Genomic DNA, 18,994 nt, shown 5'->3' on the forward strand with positions numbered 1-18,994 from the left:
ACAGATGTAAATTTTAATTCCATATACCGAAAGAGAATGACCACAATTATGCCATTTTGAATCTGCCTTAACCAAAAACATGACAAAGATTTATTTTAATTTTCCCCTCAAGTAACAACTCAAAACATACATTATTTATGGTCACTGTCTGCCAAACAAACTTCATTGTCATCAAGGAAAACTGTAGTGTAACTCACCATGACACTGTTTTTGAAGTGCCAGGTAATGAACAGCTCTTGTTCTCGGGATTGAGGATTAGAGGGTTGAGGTCCAGGGTAGCGTTTACACTGATGACTGGTCTTGCTCTGTGAAAATATTAGATGTACCGCTCATGTCAATATTTACCAAAGCACTGAAACAAATTGACTAAAATATCATACAAATGTAACTAATAAACCAATGTAAAGTTACAGATTATAATGTGAGTTTTTCCATGAACAATTACATTTTCTTTACTCTGAATTTAGTATGCCTATATGTGTATGTCGAGTATTGGTATTGATGCAAACATGGAAATACATGTGCATGTTACTGGTAAACCAACTTCTCATTTGTAGTAATTATATAAAGTCTATTTCTAAAGCCAATCTATCATACCTGTACAGTACAGCTTTGTCTGCTCCAAAAACACCAACAACCAAGTCTAAAAATAAAAAAATAAAGATTAATCTCAGCTACTGCAATATCACAGTTTAGACATCACAGTTTTGTAGCAGCCAACAAGATTGTGCCATTCACTGGAAGAAAGGATGTGCTTCATTTTGATAAATCAGATACCACCTCTGGGCAAGTGGAAATTATCAATGCTATAGCCACTTAAACATCATCTGCTAGTAAAAGCTGTATTGAAATTCAATTTTATAAATATTTATAAGGCAAAGGAAAGTCCTGTTCATGAAGAACCAACCACACTGTACCTGGGTATCCATTTAAATCTATATCTGTGGCTCCGTGCAATGAGTAGCCGAAGCTGGGTGGCATGGAGGTAGAAGGCCATTTCCCTTCCAGGACCTGGGACGCAGTGGGGTCAGGACCTGTAGATCTTCCATTGTGGATATAGACGAGGCCTTTGTGGTCAGGCCCTCCATAAGGAGCAGCAATGGCAATATCTGAAATAAGTGAATGGTCATGGTTTACTGCTAAGCACAGCTCTATCACTCATTGTAGATTGTAAAGTAGACACACAGAAACGTGATGAAAAGTACTTTTTCCCCACAATTATATTTCCACACAATGACTTGCGTTTGATGCAATGTATTTGAGATAAAAGCAAGTTCCCCCCACAACATTTGCAACAGATAAAACATATACTGGGACTCAGAGTGGAAAAGAACGTTTCTTGACAAAAGGAAATACATAAATAAATAAAATAAATAAATAAAAGATCCAGACAATTTCACTTAAGTCATATACCATTAAATCCATCCATGTCAATGTCCCCCAGGGGAGCGATGGAGCTGCCAAATCTTGAGTAGATCTCCGTGCCTGTCAGTTTCTGGAGCTTGTGGAAACTGAACGGACTCTTGCTCAGATAGACATACACCTGGCCCACCTCTCTGAGTTTCCCATCAGAGCCACGGTCCATGAAGAGGGGAGCGCCAATAAAAAGATCGATAAGCCTAAGGAGAGAGCATTTATAATACAAGTGAGCCAAGAGCTAGAACAGATTTTCAATTTAAATATAAAATATTTAATCTTCCATAGACCATGAATCAAATCGAATTTATAAGTGGAATGGGCAGGATTTAAATCGGGTGTTTTCCATTTTGTAACTGAGAAAAGCAGACTAGAGATCAAAACTGAACATCATCCGAAGACGTTTTAATGCATTCTCAAAGTAACCAAACTAAAAAGTCCTAAAACAACATGTCAATCAAAATTTAGGAGGGGGGCATTTTTGTATGTGCATTTCTGTGTTATCCTTCAAAGAATGCTGAATTATAGTTGTACATGTACAGGACTCTTACCCATCATTGTTAATGTCTGTGGCTCCCACTGAGTGCCCAAAGTAAGCTGCCATCTGTCATACAGATCAAGAGATTATACAGTCAGTCTGTGGCTTTTTCAGGCTATTCAGTCCAATCTTCACACTTCTAGGTTACTAGGATTTAAAATACCGTATGAACTGCACTCATATTGATGCGTCTTGTGGAAGGCTGCCTATGAAAGACTAGGCCGCAGTAGTTAGAGGTTTGGATCTCAAATCCAAGGTGTCTCAACCATGGAGTTTAAATACATGGGTGTTTCCTAAAGTCTGTGCAGTCACAGTTAGTCAAGCTGTACAGAGAAACACTGGAGGATCACTGACAGTTACAGAGAACAGATCAGTTATGTAAGCACTCCTATAATCTCACTGGCTCCTTCTACCTTTCTGCATTATTCTCTAGAGCTTTCGACAGGTGCTTTTAAGAGATTGCAGAAGACAACACTGCAATTTTTGGGCTGATAAAAACTCTTAGCTCTCAATCTTTATAACTGAGAAAGTATACGAACAGATTCCAAAGCACTGAATCCTGGGCAGCATCTGGTTTAAGTGTAAAAATAAGAATAATGAGCTTGGCAGGTTAGCACAATTATATTTTAATTGAGAAAAAAAAAAAAACAGACATTACACATTTGGCATTGAAAGATACAGAAAAACTGATTCAAAGACTGAAGGGAAAATTAGATCAGTTAAACTTCAGCCTCTATCAGAAATATTTTCTTGCCCTACAGTAGACCATTCCTAAAGATCTGAAATTGAGCCAAGCCAGAACATACACAATGATGAGGATGTGAAAAAATATTGAATACATCACTGCCTCCAAGACAACTTCTAACTCATGTTGTACAAGAAACGTACAAATCCACAAATACTTAACAGCCAAGAACACTGAAACATATCCTAGAGAAGACAAAACCCAGATTCTCTAATTGTCCAACACTCGTCTATAAAAGCACAAATGTACTGTGATTTAGTAAAGCAAACACACACAAAAACACAAATTTCACATTCTCTGATATTTTCCCATGTGAAGAGTATCTCTGCATTATTCGTGACAAAACCACACTGCTATGATTTATTGACTCTTAAATTTGATGCGTTAGGTTCTGGTTTACCCATGAGGATAAAACTAGTTTTTACACTGTAGCTGAGAATTGTTTTGGCTTTTGGGTACAAGCAGTATGTTTAAAATAGGCCTTTGCTAAGGAAGAGTCTAGTCACTTTCCAGAGAATATGCCACGGTTTTCAGCCAATCAGACTGACTCCTACTGACCCACAGCTCTCTGGCCAAACTGCCTCAGCCCCAGGCCTCCTAACACCCACATGCTGACTGTGCACTCTGCTTTGCCTTTTGCGTCTCTGAAATGGTACTGCTGACAGGGCTCTAAATGAGTTCCAGATGTGTAAGTGGATTTAGGACATGAACTCCTGGCTTGTAAATAAATGCCTTATAAAAAGATTAGTCTGAAGCCACAAGAACATTTTGTAGCATTCTCAGAGCAATTAAATACACATTTAGCCACAATAACTTTGAAAGCCAGGCTTACATTAATAAATGTTACATTCTAAGGTAACATAACTATAGCAAAGGTACTCCTAAGACAACAGACTTTTTCTCCATGACAGTCTGCTCACACCCTATCATTTTTGTGATTTGCAGGCATTGTGTGACCAGCTGTAAAAGGATCACATTGCACAGGATATGACAACATGACTTGGCAAAGGAATCCAGGCAAGAGCTTGTGATTTTGTATTCTTAGTCTATGAAGGTTAAAATAATAATAGTAGTGGTTTACCTGCTCTCCTGTGAAATTGACCTCCGATTCCATACTTTTGCCATTTAAAATGGTTACCTATAAAAAAATCAAAAATAAAAAAAATCATGGGGAATATTTAGTTTATGAATTTCTTGAAGTGTATTGGTTTTGGCTCTAAACAAGAAAGTATACTTACATAGCCAAGAGCTTTTGCCCCTCTGGGAACTCCCGTTACATAATCTATCAAAAGAAACAAAATTACAAGCACTGCATTAAGCACTGCTCTGTGATATGAAAAAGTACATTGAAAAAATTAAGGTTTACAGAGCTCAATTAACAAAGATTTTAATCTTCAACAAAAGCATTACCAGACATGTTTGAACTCATGAATATCAAGTTAATTCCTCTGTTACATAAAGACGTTGTGTGGTTATTAACAAAAAGCCTTTTAATCTAGGATGGGAACAGGCCCTTTGGTCATGACAGCTTGTTCATACCCTATCCTCACTCCTGATCCACAGGCAGTGTCAAGCCAGCTGCTGATGCAACCCGATGTATAGGCTATGACAACATGACTTGGCAAACTAATCCAAGCAATTAGCCAAGCAAGGCACTCTGTATTAAGAACTATTATAACCATATTGTATATTAACTGGATTTACATTGATGTAATGTTCATGGATGAAACAAATAGATTTTTAGTGCAAACTACATAGTAGACCTGTATGTTTTCTTTTAATGTACAAATTAGCCGCCTCAAACACCTATATTTTAAGTGATACCAATAACCCACATACTTAAAACTTTAAACCACATTAAGAACACCCAGTCATAATGCCATTACTAAAATAGTAGGAGTTTCCCCAACACTTCAGCCATGTCTGTGTGATTCATCACATTAACCTTTAAATTGAAACTCTTTTTAAATTTTCTGTCTGCAGGAAAAGTTTAAAAGTTCAATAGACATGTATAGTTTTAATATTTGTTATTTTCCGTTAGTTCCCTCGTGTTTACGTCCTGAAGATCACTTACACATACATGTACAGCTCCTTATTTTAACGAAAATACATATAATACAAAAAAAAAAAATCTTACCATCCGTTCCATCATTATTAAAATCCCCCACAGTCACCGAGTAGCCTAGCAAATACAGCAAAAATACAGAATTGTAGGTCTTAGGAAACTGAGCAACAAACATAAGGACCAAGAAAATATGTAGAAAGTTGTTAAATCAATCTGGTCATTAATAGGTGTTGTCGCTCATATTTAATGCATTTAATACTATTACTGACAGCGAACATTAAAGCAAGCTAGAGAAAGAAAGAATTTAAAGATTTGATTTCCTATCTTTTGTGTTACATAACATCTGCCGTACACATACACATAGTAGATCCCTGTGTAGCTCACAAGGTACTAGAGATATTGTGTAAGACTGAAGAAGGACCTTTGTGTACATCTGCACATAGTTATGAAACAAAACTGACAATAACCCCAAAACATAAAACATGAAAAGTCAGAGGCTTCAATGCTACTGTGAGACAGAGCCAAGAAAGTGAACAATACTTAATACTTAAGAATATTTAAAGTGTAAAATAAATAAATAAATAAATAAATAAATAAACTTACCCAAATAGCTGTCATCAAACTGAGCATTGGCTGCTTTCGTTGCTAGCTGATTATTGTAATTTATGTAGAATTTGTTGTTGTAGTTGTTTATAATTTCAGAAATCTCATCAGAGATCAGTTGACCTGAGGAAACAATATTAGGTTCCCTTTCAGCTTCAGGGCAAAAGAAGAACCACCACCAGATGCATTTAATTTTAGGAACTCAAAAATACTGCCTAAAGATATAACTAATAAAGAATGATATTAAAATGATTTAAAAGTTTAGCATCACATGTTCAAATTATTTATTAGCAGACACCCATATCCAGAGTGACATACAGTTTACACATCTTGATCTGGTATTAAGATATTTGATCTGGTATTTGGAGTCTTGTGAGGTTTAATTTGACCCCTTTAGCATCACACAGTAAAATGACAAGACAAGACTCAGAGAGTATTTTACATAATCTATGTGACGCAATGGGGGAGCAGATTTAATCCCTTCCTCAGACTTGGTTTCATCAAAAAACCAAACACATACTTTATAGAAGAAAAAGAAGAAAAAAAAAAAAAAAGGGAGCTGAACAATTGCACAATCCTATCATATCTGGATACAATCAAACATTGCCTCTGTTTAAACAAAAGGTCACACGCCTGATGACAAATCCTCAAATCTCTCCATGTGAGAAACACTTAAATTATTCTGAACAAATACCACGCATCCATTTCACACATTGAGCAGAAGCCCCAAACCCAATGTGTTATTGCTCTTGTAGATATTCAAAGGTAAAGTCTCCTCTTTTGTACCAGATAATTCTGCTTTAGTGTACAGAAGTAATTAAATAATGTTGGCAACTGGACAACTGATGACAGCTGCAAGTCAGACCCCACCCTTCAGTGTAACTGGACTGAGCTGTAATGCTGGGAGCGGTTGTTATTACACTACAGCAGACTTTCAGGAAAATAAAGATGTTCTTAGACCTTTGATTTTTAAAAACAGATTAAGGAATTATGAGCTACACTGATAAAATGCTCCAAAAAGGGACAACTCAGTACTACAAGTAACAGAAGACATGCAGCATTTTATATTGTTTAGATTTTATTAAATAAATAATTCCATAGTTATGTTTTTTTCCCCCCTAAGACCAGCAACAGTTGCTTTAGGGGCCTTTCTACAGTATTAGATGACCAATGACTGTAAGCTTACAGTGGAACACACAGTTATTATTGCTTCAGCACACACTTACTAAAGAAAAGCACTTGAACTTGCAAACACACTGGTCTCATTTGTGTGTTCCAGTGAGAAAGAAGAACCACATTTCAGGATAATTGGCCAATGTCAATCAATGTTCATTTGGTATAAAACAGGCACATTTTCACAAAACTTAAAAAACACAAATTCTGTCCATGATTCTTCACAGCTACATAATTGTAAAGTCAGATTATTTTTTACCCCCAACTGCTAATCCTTTTAAAAACTCTAATATTTTAAACAGCTTTGTACAGTATGCATGGTGACATTTCTTACCTTGCCAGTAAAAGCTACCAGGGCCCCCAACAACAACTCGGTTATTCTGCTACAAAATATAGAAGAAAAAGGTAAAGTGTCTTTCAAATATATTTCAGTGCATCCTTTAATGATTTAAATTTAAACATGTACATTCCCTAACCTTCACATTATTGCTGAACTGCTGAAATAATACTTTGGTACTGGGATGGAATCATTTTGATATGCTTAAAACAAACAGAAAACATGTTTATGGTCATAGCTATAACAAAAGTATGTTTAAATAAGGGGCAGTCTTTTTAATTCAAAGTCTCTTATCTTGAAACATTACATACCTTTACAAAGTCAGCGCTGAAACCTGCCTGGCAAAAGCCTTGCCCATCTGGGTTGTTTTTAGCTGGAAATATATACACACACAAATTATGAATACATAATACATGTTAATGAATAATCTGGTAAAAGTCTAACACATACTATTGTATGTTGGCCAAATCAGAAAACTATGATTCTTGTGACACATATAGTTTGGATAAAATAATAATAAAATGGTTGATTTAGTCTCTTCTGAGCCCGGATTTTCAAGGGCCAGTGAGAGCTCACCGGACGCCGCCGGAACCGCGACAAGGCGTGGGCCCCTCTCTCGGGGCGAACCCATTCCAGGGCGCCCTGCCCTTCACAAAGAAAAGAGAACTCTCCCTGGGGCTCCCGCCGGCTTCTCCGGGATCGGTACCCTATTTTGACTAATGATAATGTTCAAGGTAGGAAGAATGTAAGCAATTATAGATGGGGACTGTATTGTTTGGATGCTACTGACTACGGCCCATATTTTATCAAACATTTGACCCACCCACCAATCACAAATTACATACCCAGAACTTGATTATGGGGTTATAATGGGTAGATGCAAAAAGCCTCCATTAAAATAATAATAATGGGGAACTACCATCAGTATCAAATTTTGTAAATTGCTAATCATGGTTGTGTGGAATTATGATCGTACCCAGGCCTTCACTACGCATGCACGCACACCAAGATCATTCAGCATGAATAATGGCAATACCTCTGTCATGCCCAATTTAATAACTTTCACAATGTGAAATTCAAATCCAAAACGGAAAGATCAAATCAACCAGTTGTTGCATGCACACCATTCTCTTGCGTCACAGGAAATACACAAACGCTGAGACTTCAGAAAGAATTAACTCGGCCCCTTAAGTTTCCAAATCAAGGCCATTTTCATCTCCAAGTAAATATTATTCCTGAATTAACCACTGCCTTGCTAGAGATTATCTAAAGCTGAAAGAGGAGGTTCTGCTACCCATCGAAAACATGAATTGGATAATTAAAAAAACCTGGAAATTGTTTGTAAGCAAACTAAGACGCAGAGGCAATGATTCACTACTTTCAGTGCACATGGAGAACATTTAAGTGAGCAGTCACACATCACTCCATACATTACATGACTTTGGTTTCATCGCTTTGAATTCTAAACTGCAAGCAACTTCAAATGTCTTTCAAATGCATTTTCTATTACACAACCCACTTGTTCGACACGGTGAATATTCCACGATCTTCCCTCCTTTTTTCAGGAAACAGGTTCCAACAGGCTCCCTCTCAGCATTCCCCATAGTCCTCCACTGATATAGTGGAGCACAGGCCTAGGTATAAGGAACACAGTGATACAATACAATTATATATGTAGCAAACTCTGTGTGCAGTGATGAGAACGAATGATAAACAAAATGTTTCTCAATCCACAAAACAAACAAAAAAACTTAATACACACAGCCAATTATATGATCTGCAACAGAGGAATGTAAATTGAGTTTTAACCAGGAATCGCTTCAGGGTGCAACACAGCGAAAGAACACATGGAGGAGAAAAAGGAACAAAAGCCTACCAAGATCTGGTCACCATTCGATCGCACAGAGGCTCCAAACCATTGGCTGGATTTGAACTCCATCGGCTTTCCATCCTGGTCTAATCTGTCGCCTTGAGAATGAAGGACAGGCAGTTGAGTTTAATATAATGAATCCGTTAATTTCAGAAAGTATCAAAAGCTTTTACATTTGTGTAAACTCGTTTAACTTTCTTAAAATAAACACATGAAGAAATATTTATACAATTAAAATGAACAACAATAGCAAAACAATTATGTTTTAAACAAACAAAGCAGGATGATCTCAATATGCTTTGAACTGGTAAACAGTCAAAGGATTACTGTATATGTTAAGTAAAAAAAAAAGTGTTTGATGTGTTTGAACAAAAAAAGGCAAAAGCACAGCATTTTTCTTAAGGATAATTACAAAACATTGACATCACTGTACATTTAAATAAACAGCCTCCTGTAGCCTATATAGACTCCTAAAACATGTAATGAATGCTGAATGCACCAGTAATATATAGTAAAAGGATTATGTCCGATTATGAATCATTACTCCAGGACTTACATTCAGTTTATGAGTGAATCGAAGTGAGTCGATATTACCTTAAGTATTATTTTACGTAAAATTGCATAAAATGCTTCCTTAACTTATGTTATCTTTTAAATATTCTACTTGCATGCTTTAGGATCTTACACTTGGTGCGTATCTAGCTTTAACCTCATGAAAGTTTAAACCAAACTTCATGCACAGCACTGCAGTTTTAATATGTCATATACCTTCAAATATGAAGACTCGTTCCAACAGACTTGCCTGCAGGTCTTGTAAAGGGTGCAGCTTTACACATGCTGAGGCAACAGTTTTTGACACAGGCAATAAAACGGTTGATCAAAAAGCCAACATCCATGCAATACCAGAACACCTTTAGTAATGGTCAAAGGATTTGGCTTTTCAATTATGTGTCCATTACAGCATAATGTGACGTCTAATAACAGGTTTTGCAAGAGGATGATGAGATTAAGCAACTGCTACAATTTCAAAAACAGTCAGGTCCATACATTGTGGTGGCATACAGAGCCAAAATGATGACAATTATGTCACTGTCCAAATATTTATGGACCTAATTGTGCCTTTTTTTTTTTTTTAATAAATCTCAGCTAAGAAAGACCAGAAGAAAGAAGATACGTTTTATTTCAGGTGCTCAAAAAGTGCAATCTTCAACAACATCCGTTACAATTTACACAGGTTGTGTAATTGCAGATCAGCCAGAATATATTTTGAAAAAAAAAAAAGCCAACCAAATCATCTAGGCCAACAAAATAACCTAATGTTGTGTCAATATATATTCTTTTAACAATAAACAAAAGGCTTTCAAAAAAGGTTTGCAGAAGAGTAGCAACTGAACACATGAACGATGTCACCAGCATTAATGATCAAGGTCTGAAGAAGCTGATTACCGGATAATGAGTTAGCACAGCCATTGTGGCACTAGACTTTGAGGTCCTTTGAAGACTCACAGAAAAAAACTCAGAGAGGAAGTCATTGCTCTCCCAACCTGGATTTTCATCTGCAATATAACTTCCTTCCTGGAGTGGCCCAACTCTATAAATGTTATTGGATGCCAAAAAAGCATTTAGTTCAGACACAAATAAGTCATGACATAGAAGCATGTTTTTAGAAAACTAGTGGATACCTCACAGTAGGAATTAATCCTGTTTTGGTACTTTGTTTTCTCAATAATTTCCCCATTGTCATGCTTGTGGTATTTAAATTTAAACAACTCTTCAGATCCCAATGTCCCCAACCACATACTGTCTGGCTTGAAATACTGTGATTGTTACTCTGTGCTGGCAACACAGGTATTAAGTGCCAGGTATGTTTTACGTGATTGTATTCATGGTATTAAGGTGGTTGTGTCAATCCAATAGCAAAAAAGCTTTTCCAGTCAAATAAAGCTATTTGTCCTTTTTAATGACAGAGACTACTTTACATTGAATTTGATGTGCAGTACTAAACTGGAGGGAAGAGAAATGTGATACAGTGTCTGAAGTAACACAGATGCACACATCAAGTACATACAGGAAAATAACCACCTTATTGTAAAAACAGCTCTTTCATAACTTCACTCAAGGTTGATTACCAGATTAGTCAGGCGGAAACCAGTGAGGGTGACTAAAACTGAGCAAAAGGCACTCTGTTAGCCATTCCTGATTACTCAAATTCTGGGTTGAATTTCAGATGCTGCTTTAGTTTTCCAACAACAGCTGTTAAAACAAAACGCACTATAGTTTACGACTAATTAAATACTTAATTGTGTCTGTAAGAGGAGGAGAAAAGCAAACGGCTGAACTGTTTTCATTTCCCACATCTTCCTACACAAGACAGCATTACAAAACAGTACCACCCACAGTAATACATTCAGCACATGTTGGGGAAGCGGAATAATAAACATGCAATTCAAAACCTAAATTAATATTTCCCTTACTTCTTATTTAAACCTAAAAATCCAGAAGTAGCATAATTCCAATTCTGTAGTTCTATAATACTGTGATCTGTCCTGAAATGGGCATAATGGGGTGATTCCTGGATACAAAATTATTAAAAAAAAAAAAAAAAAAAAAAAAAAAAAAAAAAGTGTGTGTGTGTGTGTGTGTGTGTGTGTGTGTATATATATATATATATATATATATATATATATATATATACACACACACACACACACACACACACACACACACACATATACATATATACACACACACGCACAAATTACATGTTCTTTTGAAGAATTTGACCAACATTTGGAAGTGTTTATTGTTCAATTATTGATTAGACTTCAAATAATGGCATTCATTTGCAAAATTTACAATTTTAATTTTGACCACAAAGGACATCTCAGTTTTGATATTTCTTTGTTTAAAAAAAAAAAAAAAAAAAAAAGCACTCTGCTCCAATGAGTTACTTCTGTAATCTACACTCAGTCAGGCTGAAACTCAAGGATCTGCCGTTACAAAGAAACATTGTTAGAACAAAGTTATGGTAATTTTTTTTTTTTTTTTTTTTAACAAAAACAGAAGGGGCAGCTGAACAATTTCTGGAAAGCCATGACTTAGTTTTGAGACAGGAAATTATGCGTTAGGTGTTCTGGAAAAACAAATCTCTTCAGCACTGCCTCAAATTAACATCCATTTACACATTACCACAGACTATTACAAGAAGCTTAAAACCATTTTAAAAGGTGGTCTAATATATGATATTTTAAACAGTTTTTTTTTTTCTTCAATCTACTTTCTCAGCCAACAGCTGCATTTATTATTTTAATTCGCCGAACAAGTGCAGACTCGATGTAGTGGATCAAACTTACAAAGCAAAGAAATATCATGGCTTATGTTTTAACAGGGCAATCTAATCAATTATACATTTTTAGAGCATGTTTGTATGTGTGCCAAATGCACTCCTATAGCCGAGCAGCGTTTTGGTTTTTGAGGCTTCATAATATAATAAACATTGCAAATTACGGTTAAAGCTTCTACTGTATTAAAAGCCGAACTAGACACTGGAAAACAAACTGTAATATAAACCAATTACATAAAATAGGTTACAGAGGCACACAATGGATAACGCTTCAGGGATTACTCTGTAAAACTGAATAGTTGAAGCTTGGAGGAGCACAACACTTTTTTTTTTAAATCTTAAAAATGCATGTAATTTAGGATTTCAATATTGTAAATGAGAGGGGAAAAAAACAAATCTTAAACTAACGAATGTTACTGAAAGGAAAAGATCAAGGCCTTTTTCTTGTGGGAACTCCAGCCACAGTTAGACAATCAAAATTAAATATGTTTTGGGTCACTTATGTGTAGCTAGGCTTGCAATATTTAGTTGGGAAGATCTTTTACAACAAGATAATTTAAATGAAAGAAAGGCCACACTAGGTTCCCTTTAAATTATTAAGACATCAATTGGAATTGTTTTGTTTGTTAGACTTAAGAGAAAATTAGGAGAAGAGGAGTTAAGGCTAAGTATTTTTTAGAAGTGTGTAAAATATACAAAGTGAGCTGCTTGCTTAATATGGGAGTTTACCTGCTAGAATATAAGGCCACAATTAGTGTATTACCCTATAATAAACATCGAATCATAGGTATACAACTAACATGTTCAGATTTGTCCCTAGTACAGTAATTATTAGGATTTGCAAGTAATTACATAGCCAACTAAACAAATAATGCTGCTGCCCATGTATTATTGTTATTCATTTATTATACTTCACAAACTAAAAAAACATTTAAAAATGAAAACTTCATAACATAGTCTATTACTTATGTCTAAAGAAAAATGAAGCCTTTAAACTAATGTTCTGAACCATATAAACACACTGTGATTCCCATAACATTTCTGGCCCAGAAAAACTACACAGGCCAACCACCCATATTATAAATCAAACCCTATACTATATACTATGTAGGAATGTTTCTGATGTCAGAGGTTGTGTATTAAAATGGGAGATAAATAGCAATGGCTGCTGAAGGATTGCTTTCAAGCGGTCAAAGGTTATCAAAGGTCAGTCACACAATCTTTCAGATTCCCTGTAAACCTTCTCATACACTGTACTAAAGCTAGCCCAGAAGTGAAACCTTGTAAAAGCGTATTATCCTAAACCTGGTGTTCCCATCAACTGCATCAGCACTTTTAGCTGCATGACACTGTAGTAACATGTGTCTGAAACATTGCATTGCACATTCTACATTCCAGGATGAGCCCAGACTTGAGTACAAATCCCTGGCTCTTTGTTCAGAATTGCATTTAACACACCTATTGAAAACATTTGGAGCAGAGATGATGCACACAGCCTCACATTTTAGTCTATGCTGCAGGCACTCTTTTCTTAGCCTCATTAAAACACAACCAATACAAACTCTGCTCTTTGTATTGTCATACATTGGATAATGGTGCATCAACTTGTGGAAAACTGGAACACCGATTATATTAGAAAATGTATTGATTTTACTACACATTTATAATGAGGGGAGAACGGTTACCATTTTCATTTCCCTGTTGTTATGAAAGCACTGAAAGTGATCACAGGGCCTTTTTCATAACATTAAAACTTGTTTGTAAAAATAAATAAAACGCAAGCGAGACTTTCTGCAAGATAATGCAATCAATCCTGTAGATACGCAATTAGTTTTATTCACATTGAGTCTTTTATATGAATTTTAAAGCTACAGTAGATGCAATTACAGTACACTTCCAAAAGACGTAGGTTCTTTGAGTGCATCTCTACAATAAACTTATCTGTTACAAAATGGCTTTTCATTATATATATATATATATATATATATATATATATATATATATAAAGACTAAGATGCAAATGACAAAACTTACCTGTATCATCAAAAGCTATTTGCTGACATGAACTGCCCGTTTTCCAGGGGCAGCTGTACACAGCTCCTCTTTCCAAAACTGAAGAAATTGTAGACAGGGATGTGTTCGCCTTAGGGGCGCCTATTAAAATATTTAACCTAATGACAGAAAAAAAAAGGAAAATAATATCTTAAGGTAACAAAATCTAAATGACACAGAACTATCATTTGTATTGGTGATCATAACCGACTTCCAATATGTTTAGCAACTGAGCACAACCCCCATAAATAGCTATTTATTTGCTCAATCTGTACCACAACATAATGATGACGAAGGGTAGAGAAGGGGAAACCTCGTCGGTAACTTTTCAAGCAACACTTTAAAGTCTGTGATGGGAAAACAGCACATTGAATTCTGAAAACACACAGCTGGTCATATCAGACACGTCTGTTCGTTTATCTCTGTGAAGTGTGCCACCCTAGTAGGACTACAGACCAGTTTGAATGTTCATTTAAACCATTCCTTGAATTAAAGAATGACTAAAATAAAATCGAAGTGGAATGTTCGCTTCGATTAACAGAGCGATGAATTCGATTAGATCTCTCAGAACATTCGGACCATTCTACATTCTACTAGTACAAGTAGGCCGACTTCGATGTCTGGCTTGCTTGTTTTTACACAGATAACACGTTCAATTTAATAACTTACTGGCTGGCATCCGGGTTGAAGAAATCCACTGAAAATCCAAAATAACTCCCACTGGGGCCTGAATAGACGGAAGGGTTATCCGTATCCAAATTGAAGCAACAACCGCTTTTAAAACCCGAACAGAGAACAAGCACACATAAATACAATTTACGACGCAGTCCCTCCATCCTGACGTGAATGTCTTGTATTACAAAAAAAAAAAAAAAAAAAAAAAGTGTTCTGGAACTCGTCAAAGCAGCAACAACAAAAATAAAAGCTGGCGATGATGAGCTTTCTGTCTGTCTGTCTGTCTGTGTCTACCAACCCGCAATGCTTTCACACTCTCTGCCCACAGATGATGAATTATTTCTGCCAGACACAGAAAAGCCACAAACAGACATGGCACTCATGTACACATCGTCTCGCCACGCACAACAAGTATCGGGAGTCTCTCTCTCTCTCTCTCTCTCTCTCTCTCTCCTTTTCCCCTCTCAATCTAGCCAGTTCCGTGTAAACTTGCATCTAAGCCCAACTTCCCGATCTCTTCGGTTTTGTGGACTTCAGAGAACAGGAAGTGAAACAAATCCTAAACCTCAACGTAGCACAGACTTCCGCAATCCGTTTTTTATCAATGGAAAACCTGGGCCGGGACTTTCGTTTTCTTGGGAATCTACCGGGCGAGATGAGGAAAGCATGGGTGTCCACTCGTCCACTGTTTGACAAAGAAAGACAGCGGTGTGCGATGGTCAGTGGTTGGGATGTCCATGTTCACCACACTGGGATCGGCGCCTTTTCAGGATCTGACACATTGTGATGCGGCAGCTCTAACGTTAAGAAAGGAACATTGTATCCATATTTCTCTACAGTGGATACAAAGTATGTGTGTTCGCAAAGGCGGGTCTTTTTCAATCAGATAATTTCCAGACAAAGTGCAAACACATTAAGATGAGTAAGTACAAGTATATACAGGGGGCATAGGCATGTGGATTTGTTCATTTAATCACAGGTTTCTCTTTCAAACAGATTTAATCCACACACTTTTAATTTAATGTAGTTGATATCTGAGCCGTGGCATACTTTTTTTTTTTTTTTTTTTTTTCACGGTTAAAACATAACGTCATGTGCTAAAATAACCTCGTTGGCGTCTTTACCAAAGCAGCCCTGAATTATCTCACAGAGTGGCTGCTAAATATTAACATGTCACCCAGTTCAAAAAAGTTTTCTCATTTATTGTTCACACTGATTGAGCACTACACTATGTACACACTATCATGGGAGGTCACAGCTAATTAAATCCCCACATAACTAGTTATTAAAAAAAAATGCATTTATTGTTATTGTCGTTCATTATGGTGTTCCACTTTTGTTCATTTGCAATCTGTGATGCCCCTTTTAGGGATTTAGGCACATATGGGTAACAATCATCTCTGCATACTGATCATATAACAACCAGTAGTACACATGTGCCTTTGGTGTCTATAATGCTAGACTGGGTTACGCTTGTTACAATTAGAATATTTTCAAGACATTTTTAGACTTGCCTCAAACCTCTGCTTTTCTTTCTACTGGGCTATTGAAATGATTTGTATATAAGAGGTTTCAATTTACACATTAACCCTCTCTCATTATGTAGGCAATGATAACTCTCAGGGCAAAAACCTATTGTTCCTTAATTCCTCAATTAAGGACTTGGTACAGCCAATCAGCAGTGCACTTGGCAGGTCCTGTATGTGTCTTTGCTGTGAATCACAATACCAGTTTCTTAGAAAGTTATATCAGGATGTATAACACCATACATGTCTGATAATCAACATCATGGAAGGATGTCGACATATAAAAGGAAGTCATTGATTGTGTCTCAGCTTGGCCCAGTCACCCATACATAAAGTTAAATATTATCAGCCACAGCAATTTGAAACATCAGTGTGTAAACAACATGATACAGAATGCTTGTGTGGAAATCTTATCAGACATACGTACAAATTACACATATACAGACCTGCTCATTAAACATATTTCTACCAAAATATGTGGCTGGAAAATAAAGGAGTAGTATGTATCTGATAAGGCAGCAATGAGAAATCCCATTTTTAATTACATTAAACAAGGACTTTACATGGTATATTTCTGAAGGATAGGTATGTTGAAACAATACATTTAAAGCACTTGATTGCCTGTGTTGCTACTTTGCTGATTCAGCATTTAATAAGAGCAGACAGGAAGCACCCCCACAGGTTTCAACTTAGTCATGTATTCCTATTGTGTACAGCCAGTGAGAAGCCGTGTAGACATTCCCATCTGAAAGCTCACTGAGAATTACTTATAAGGGTTGGAGATACTTTGTTCATATTTGGCCTTGCTCATGACTCTCAGCTCAGTGTGCTGTAATGAAGTATGTTCTAAAGAATGCGAGAAACAAATCCCAAAGGTCCACTGCATAATTTGAATGTGTGGGTTTAACATACAGAACAATCATAAGGCCTGTGCTGTTTCATTTGGCTGACCTTGGAAGAACCACACAAATATACATTAATATAAGTTCAGAAATATGGTTTTAAACAATATGCCAAACATCCATGCCCCCTCTTTGGTTGAACTAATGTTAACTATCAAAAGAAAAGGGTGAATCTTTTAATTTACGTCTTAGACAAGCAAAATCAATTTCACTCACTGTAAGAACGGATTTTATTATTATTATGAAATAAAACACAGCAAATGGAAACCACAAAGGAGGACAAAAATAGTTTTTATAGTCTGTTTTAGGTGTGGGATTTCTGTGTCTGAAAATGAAAAATATAAGTACAAATGATGTAATGCCATTACAAAAGACACAATTTTAATAAGTGTTATAGCTGATTATGCCAGAATGTATGGGAAATAACTGACAACTCAATTGTAAAATGTTACCAGAAATAGTTCTGTCTCAGTCTACCTTCATATCACTAATAATAGCTACAGTGAGACCATCATATCCACACTCTTTCCACATAGGGTATGGCTCACATTGTTTGGGAACATATATTTTTTGACAGACTGACTTAATTGACTCTAATTTGCCATTGGAAACTTTAACTATTGGTCATGCAGGTCTGTGTGACTCAAGCTTCTGCCTTTAGTTTTGCGTTACTTCACTTTAGAAAGATTGCTTTTTTTATCAGTGCAGTTTGGTAAAGGAGGACATTATTATGACTGGATAAGATGTAGCTCAGCCTTCATCACACATGAGAACAGTTTAATCACACCATGTTTTTTTCCCCAAGTCCATTCCAACAAACAATAGCATAAACCTTGAATAAAATCCCCCTTTCCATATCTAATTGTTTGTTCTAAAAACAAATGAGATAATTCAGGATCACAGTGTTCCAGCACTGAACAATAGCCTGCAAGCCTTTGTTTAATCACCTGACTAACATTGTGTCCACAGCTTTTGTGAATCTTGGTTGTTAGCAGCTCTATATTTTGCTAACAATATAAATGTATATGCAGTGCTATTAAAACAGTGCTAAATAAAAACCACCAGCTCTGCCACCATGCCATGTTACCAGGTCCCTAATAAATAGTAAATTCTGGAAATGCTTTGAGTGTCCTATGTAAGGGTATACTGCATATTTAAATAACTACTACAGAGGGAAATTAGCAACAAAACAGCAAGTGTGTTGATTTTTTATATATGTGATGGGATGTCAGTTTTTATCAATGCATTCCCTTTGTGTTGTTAGTTGTTTGTTGTTCCTGGATTCCTTTCGAAACGAAAATCTGCCTGCAGTGGAACTAATCCTTTGCAAAACAACATCGAGACCTGGACATTTTAAAAACAAATCTCAGAATCTCAGAACAACCCCTTGTAAATTTAAAACCTACCATGCAGTTGCAATTCCTCTGAAAACATGATCTTAACCGTGATATAAAAGTTGCTTCCAATCTGAAATTAAAAACGAGAATTTGTATGTTTTTTCTTTCTTAGTTTTTCTCAAAGAAGTAGCATACTGCATTCTTAAGAATCTAAATCCATCCACTGTGTATTTACAATCGTACTCTTATCTTATTAATTGGATCTGGCTATGCAAGGATTAGCTTGCATTTCCGTTTTTGAATGCCAGCGATAATTTAGACTTCTAATTGGAACACTTTTGCAGCAGAACAATTGTTCTTTTGTATCTGCTGCTGACAAGACTTGCTTGTGGTGACTCGGTTTTAATACCAC

General features: G+C 36.2%; 1 protein-coding gene across 1 annotated transcript in view; it reads right to left on the reverse strand.

The window, feature by feature from the left end:
• The window catches only part of itgav (integrin, alpha V), a 28,371-nt gene extending 12,796 nt beyond the window's left edge, over positions 1 to 15,575 (reverse strand). Inside the window, exons 1-15 of the mRNA XM_066688613.1 lie at positions 14,812 to 15,575; positions 14,125 to 14,261; positions 8,754 to 8,845; positions 8,397 to 8,511; positions 7,189 to 7,250; positions 6,875 to 6,923; positions 5,368 to 5,490; positions 4,837 to 4,881; positions 3,938 to 3,981; positions 3,781 to 3,837; positions 1,968 to 2,020; positions 1,414 to 1,619; positions 918 to 1,109; positions 598 to 643; positions 198 to 305 (exon numbers count right to left, since the gene is read on the reverse strand). Of these exons, the coding sequence (XP_066544710.1) occupies positions 198 to 305; positions 598 to 643; positions 918 to 1,109; positions 1,414 to 1,619; positions 1,968 to 2,020; positions 3,781 to 3,837; positions 3,938 to 3,981; positions 4,837 to 4,881; positions 5,368 to 5,490; positions 6,875 to 6,923; positions 7,189 to 7,250; positions 8,397 to 8,511; positions 8,754 to 8,845; positions 14,125 to 14,261; positions 14,812 to 14,978 (1,496 nt within the window). The 5' untranslated portion in view covers positions 14,979 to 15,575. The remainder of the gene's footprint in view (positions 1 to 197; positions 306 to 597; positions 644 to 917; positions 1,110 to 1,413; positions 1,620 to 1,967; positions 2,021 to 3,780; positions 3,838 to 3,937; positions 3,982 to 4,836; positions 4,882 to 5,367; positions 5,491 to 6,874; positions 6,924 to 7,188; positions 7,251 to 8,396; positions 8,512 to 8,753; positions 8,846 to 14,124; positions 14,262 to 14,811) is intronic.
• Positions 15,576 to 18,994: the final 3,419 nt, after the last annotated feature.

The sequence above is a fragment of the Amia ocellicauda genome, chromosome 16 (genome assembly GCF_036373705.1).
Source record: "Amia ocellicauda isolate fAmiCal2 chromosome 16, fAmiCal2.hap1, whole genome shotgun sequence".
Lineage (NCBI taxonomy): Eukaryota > Metazoa > Chordata > Actinopteri > Amiiformes > Amiidae > Amia > Amia ocellicauda.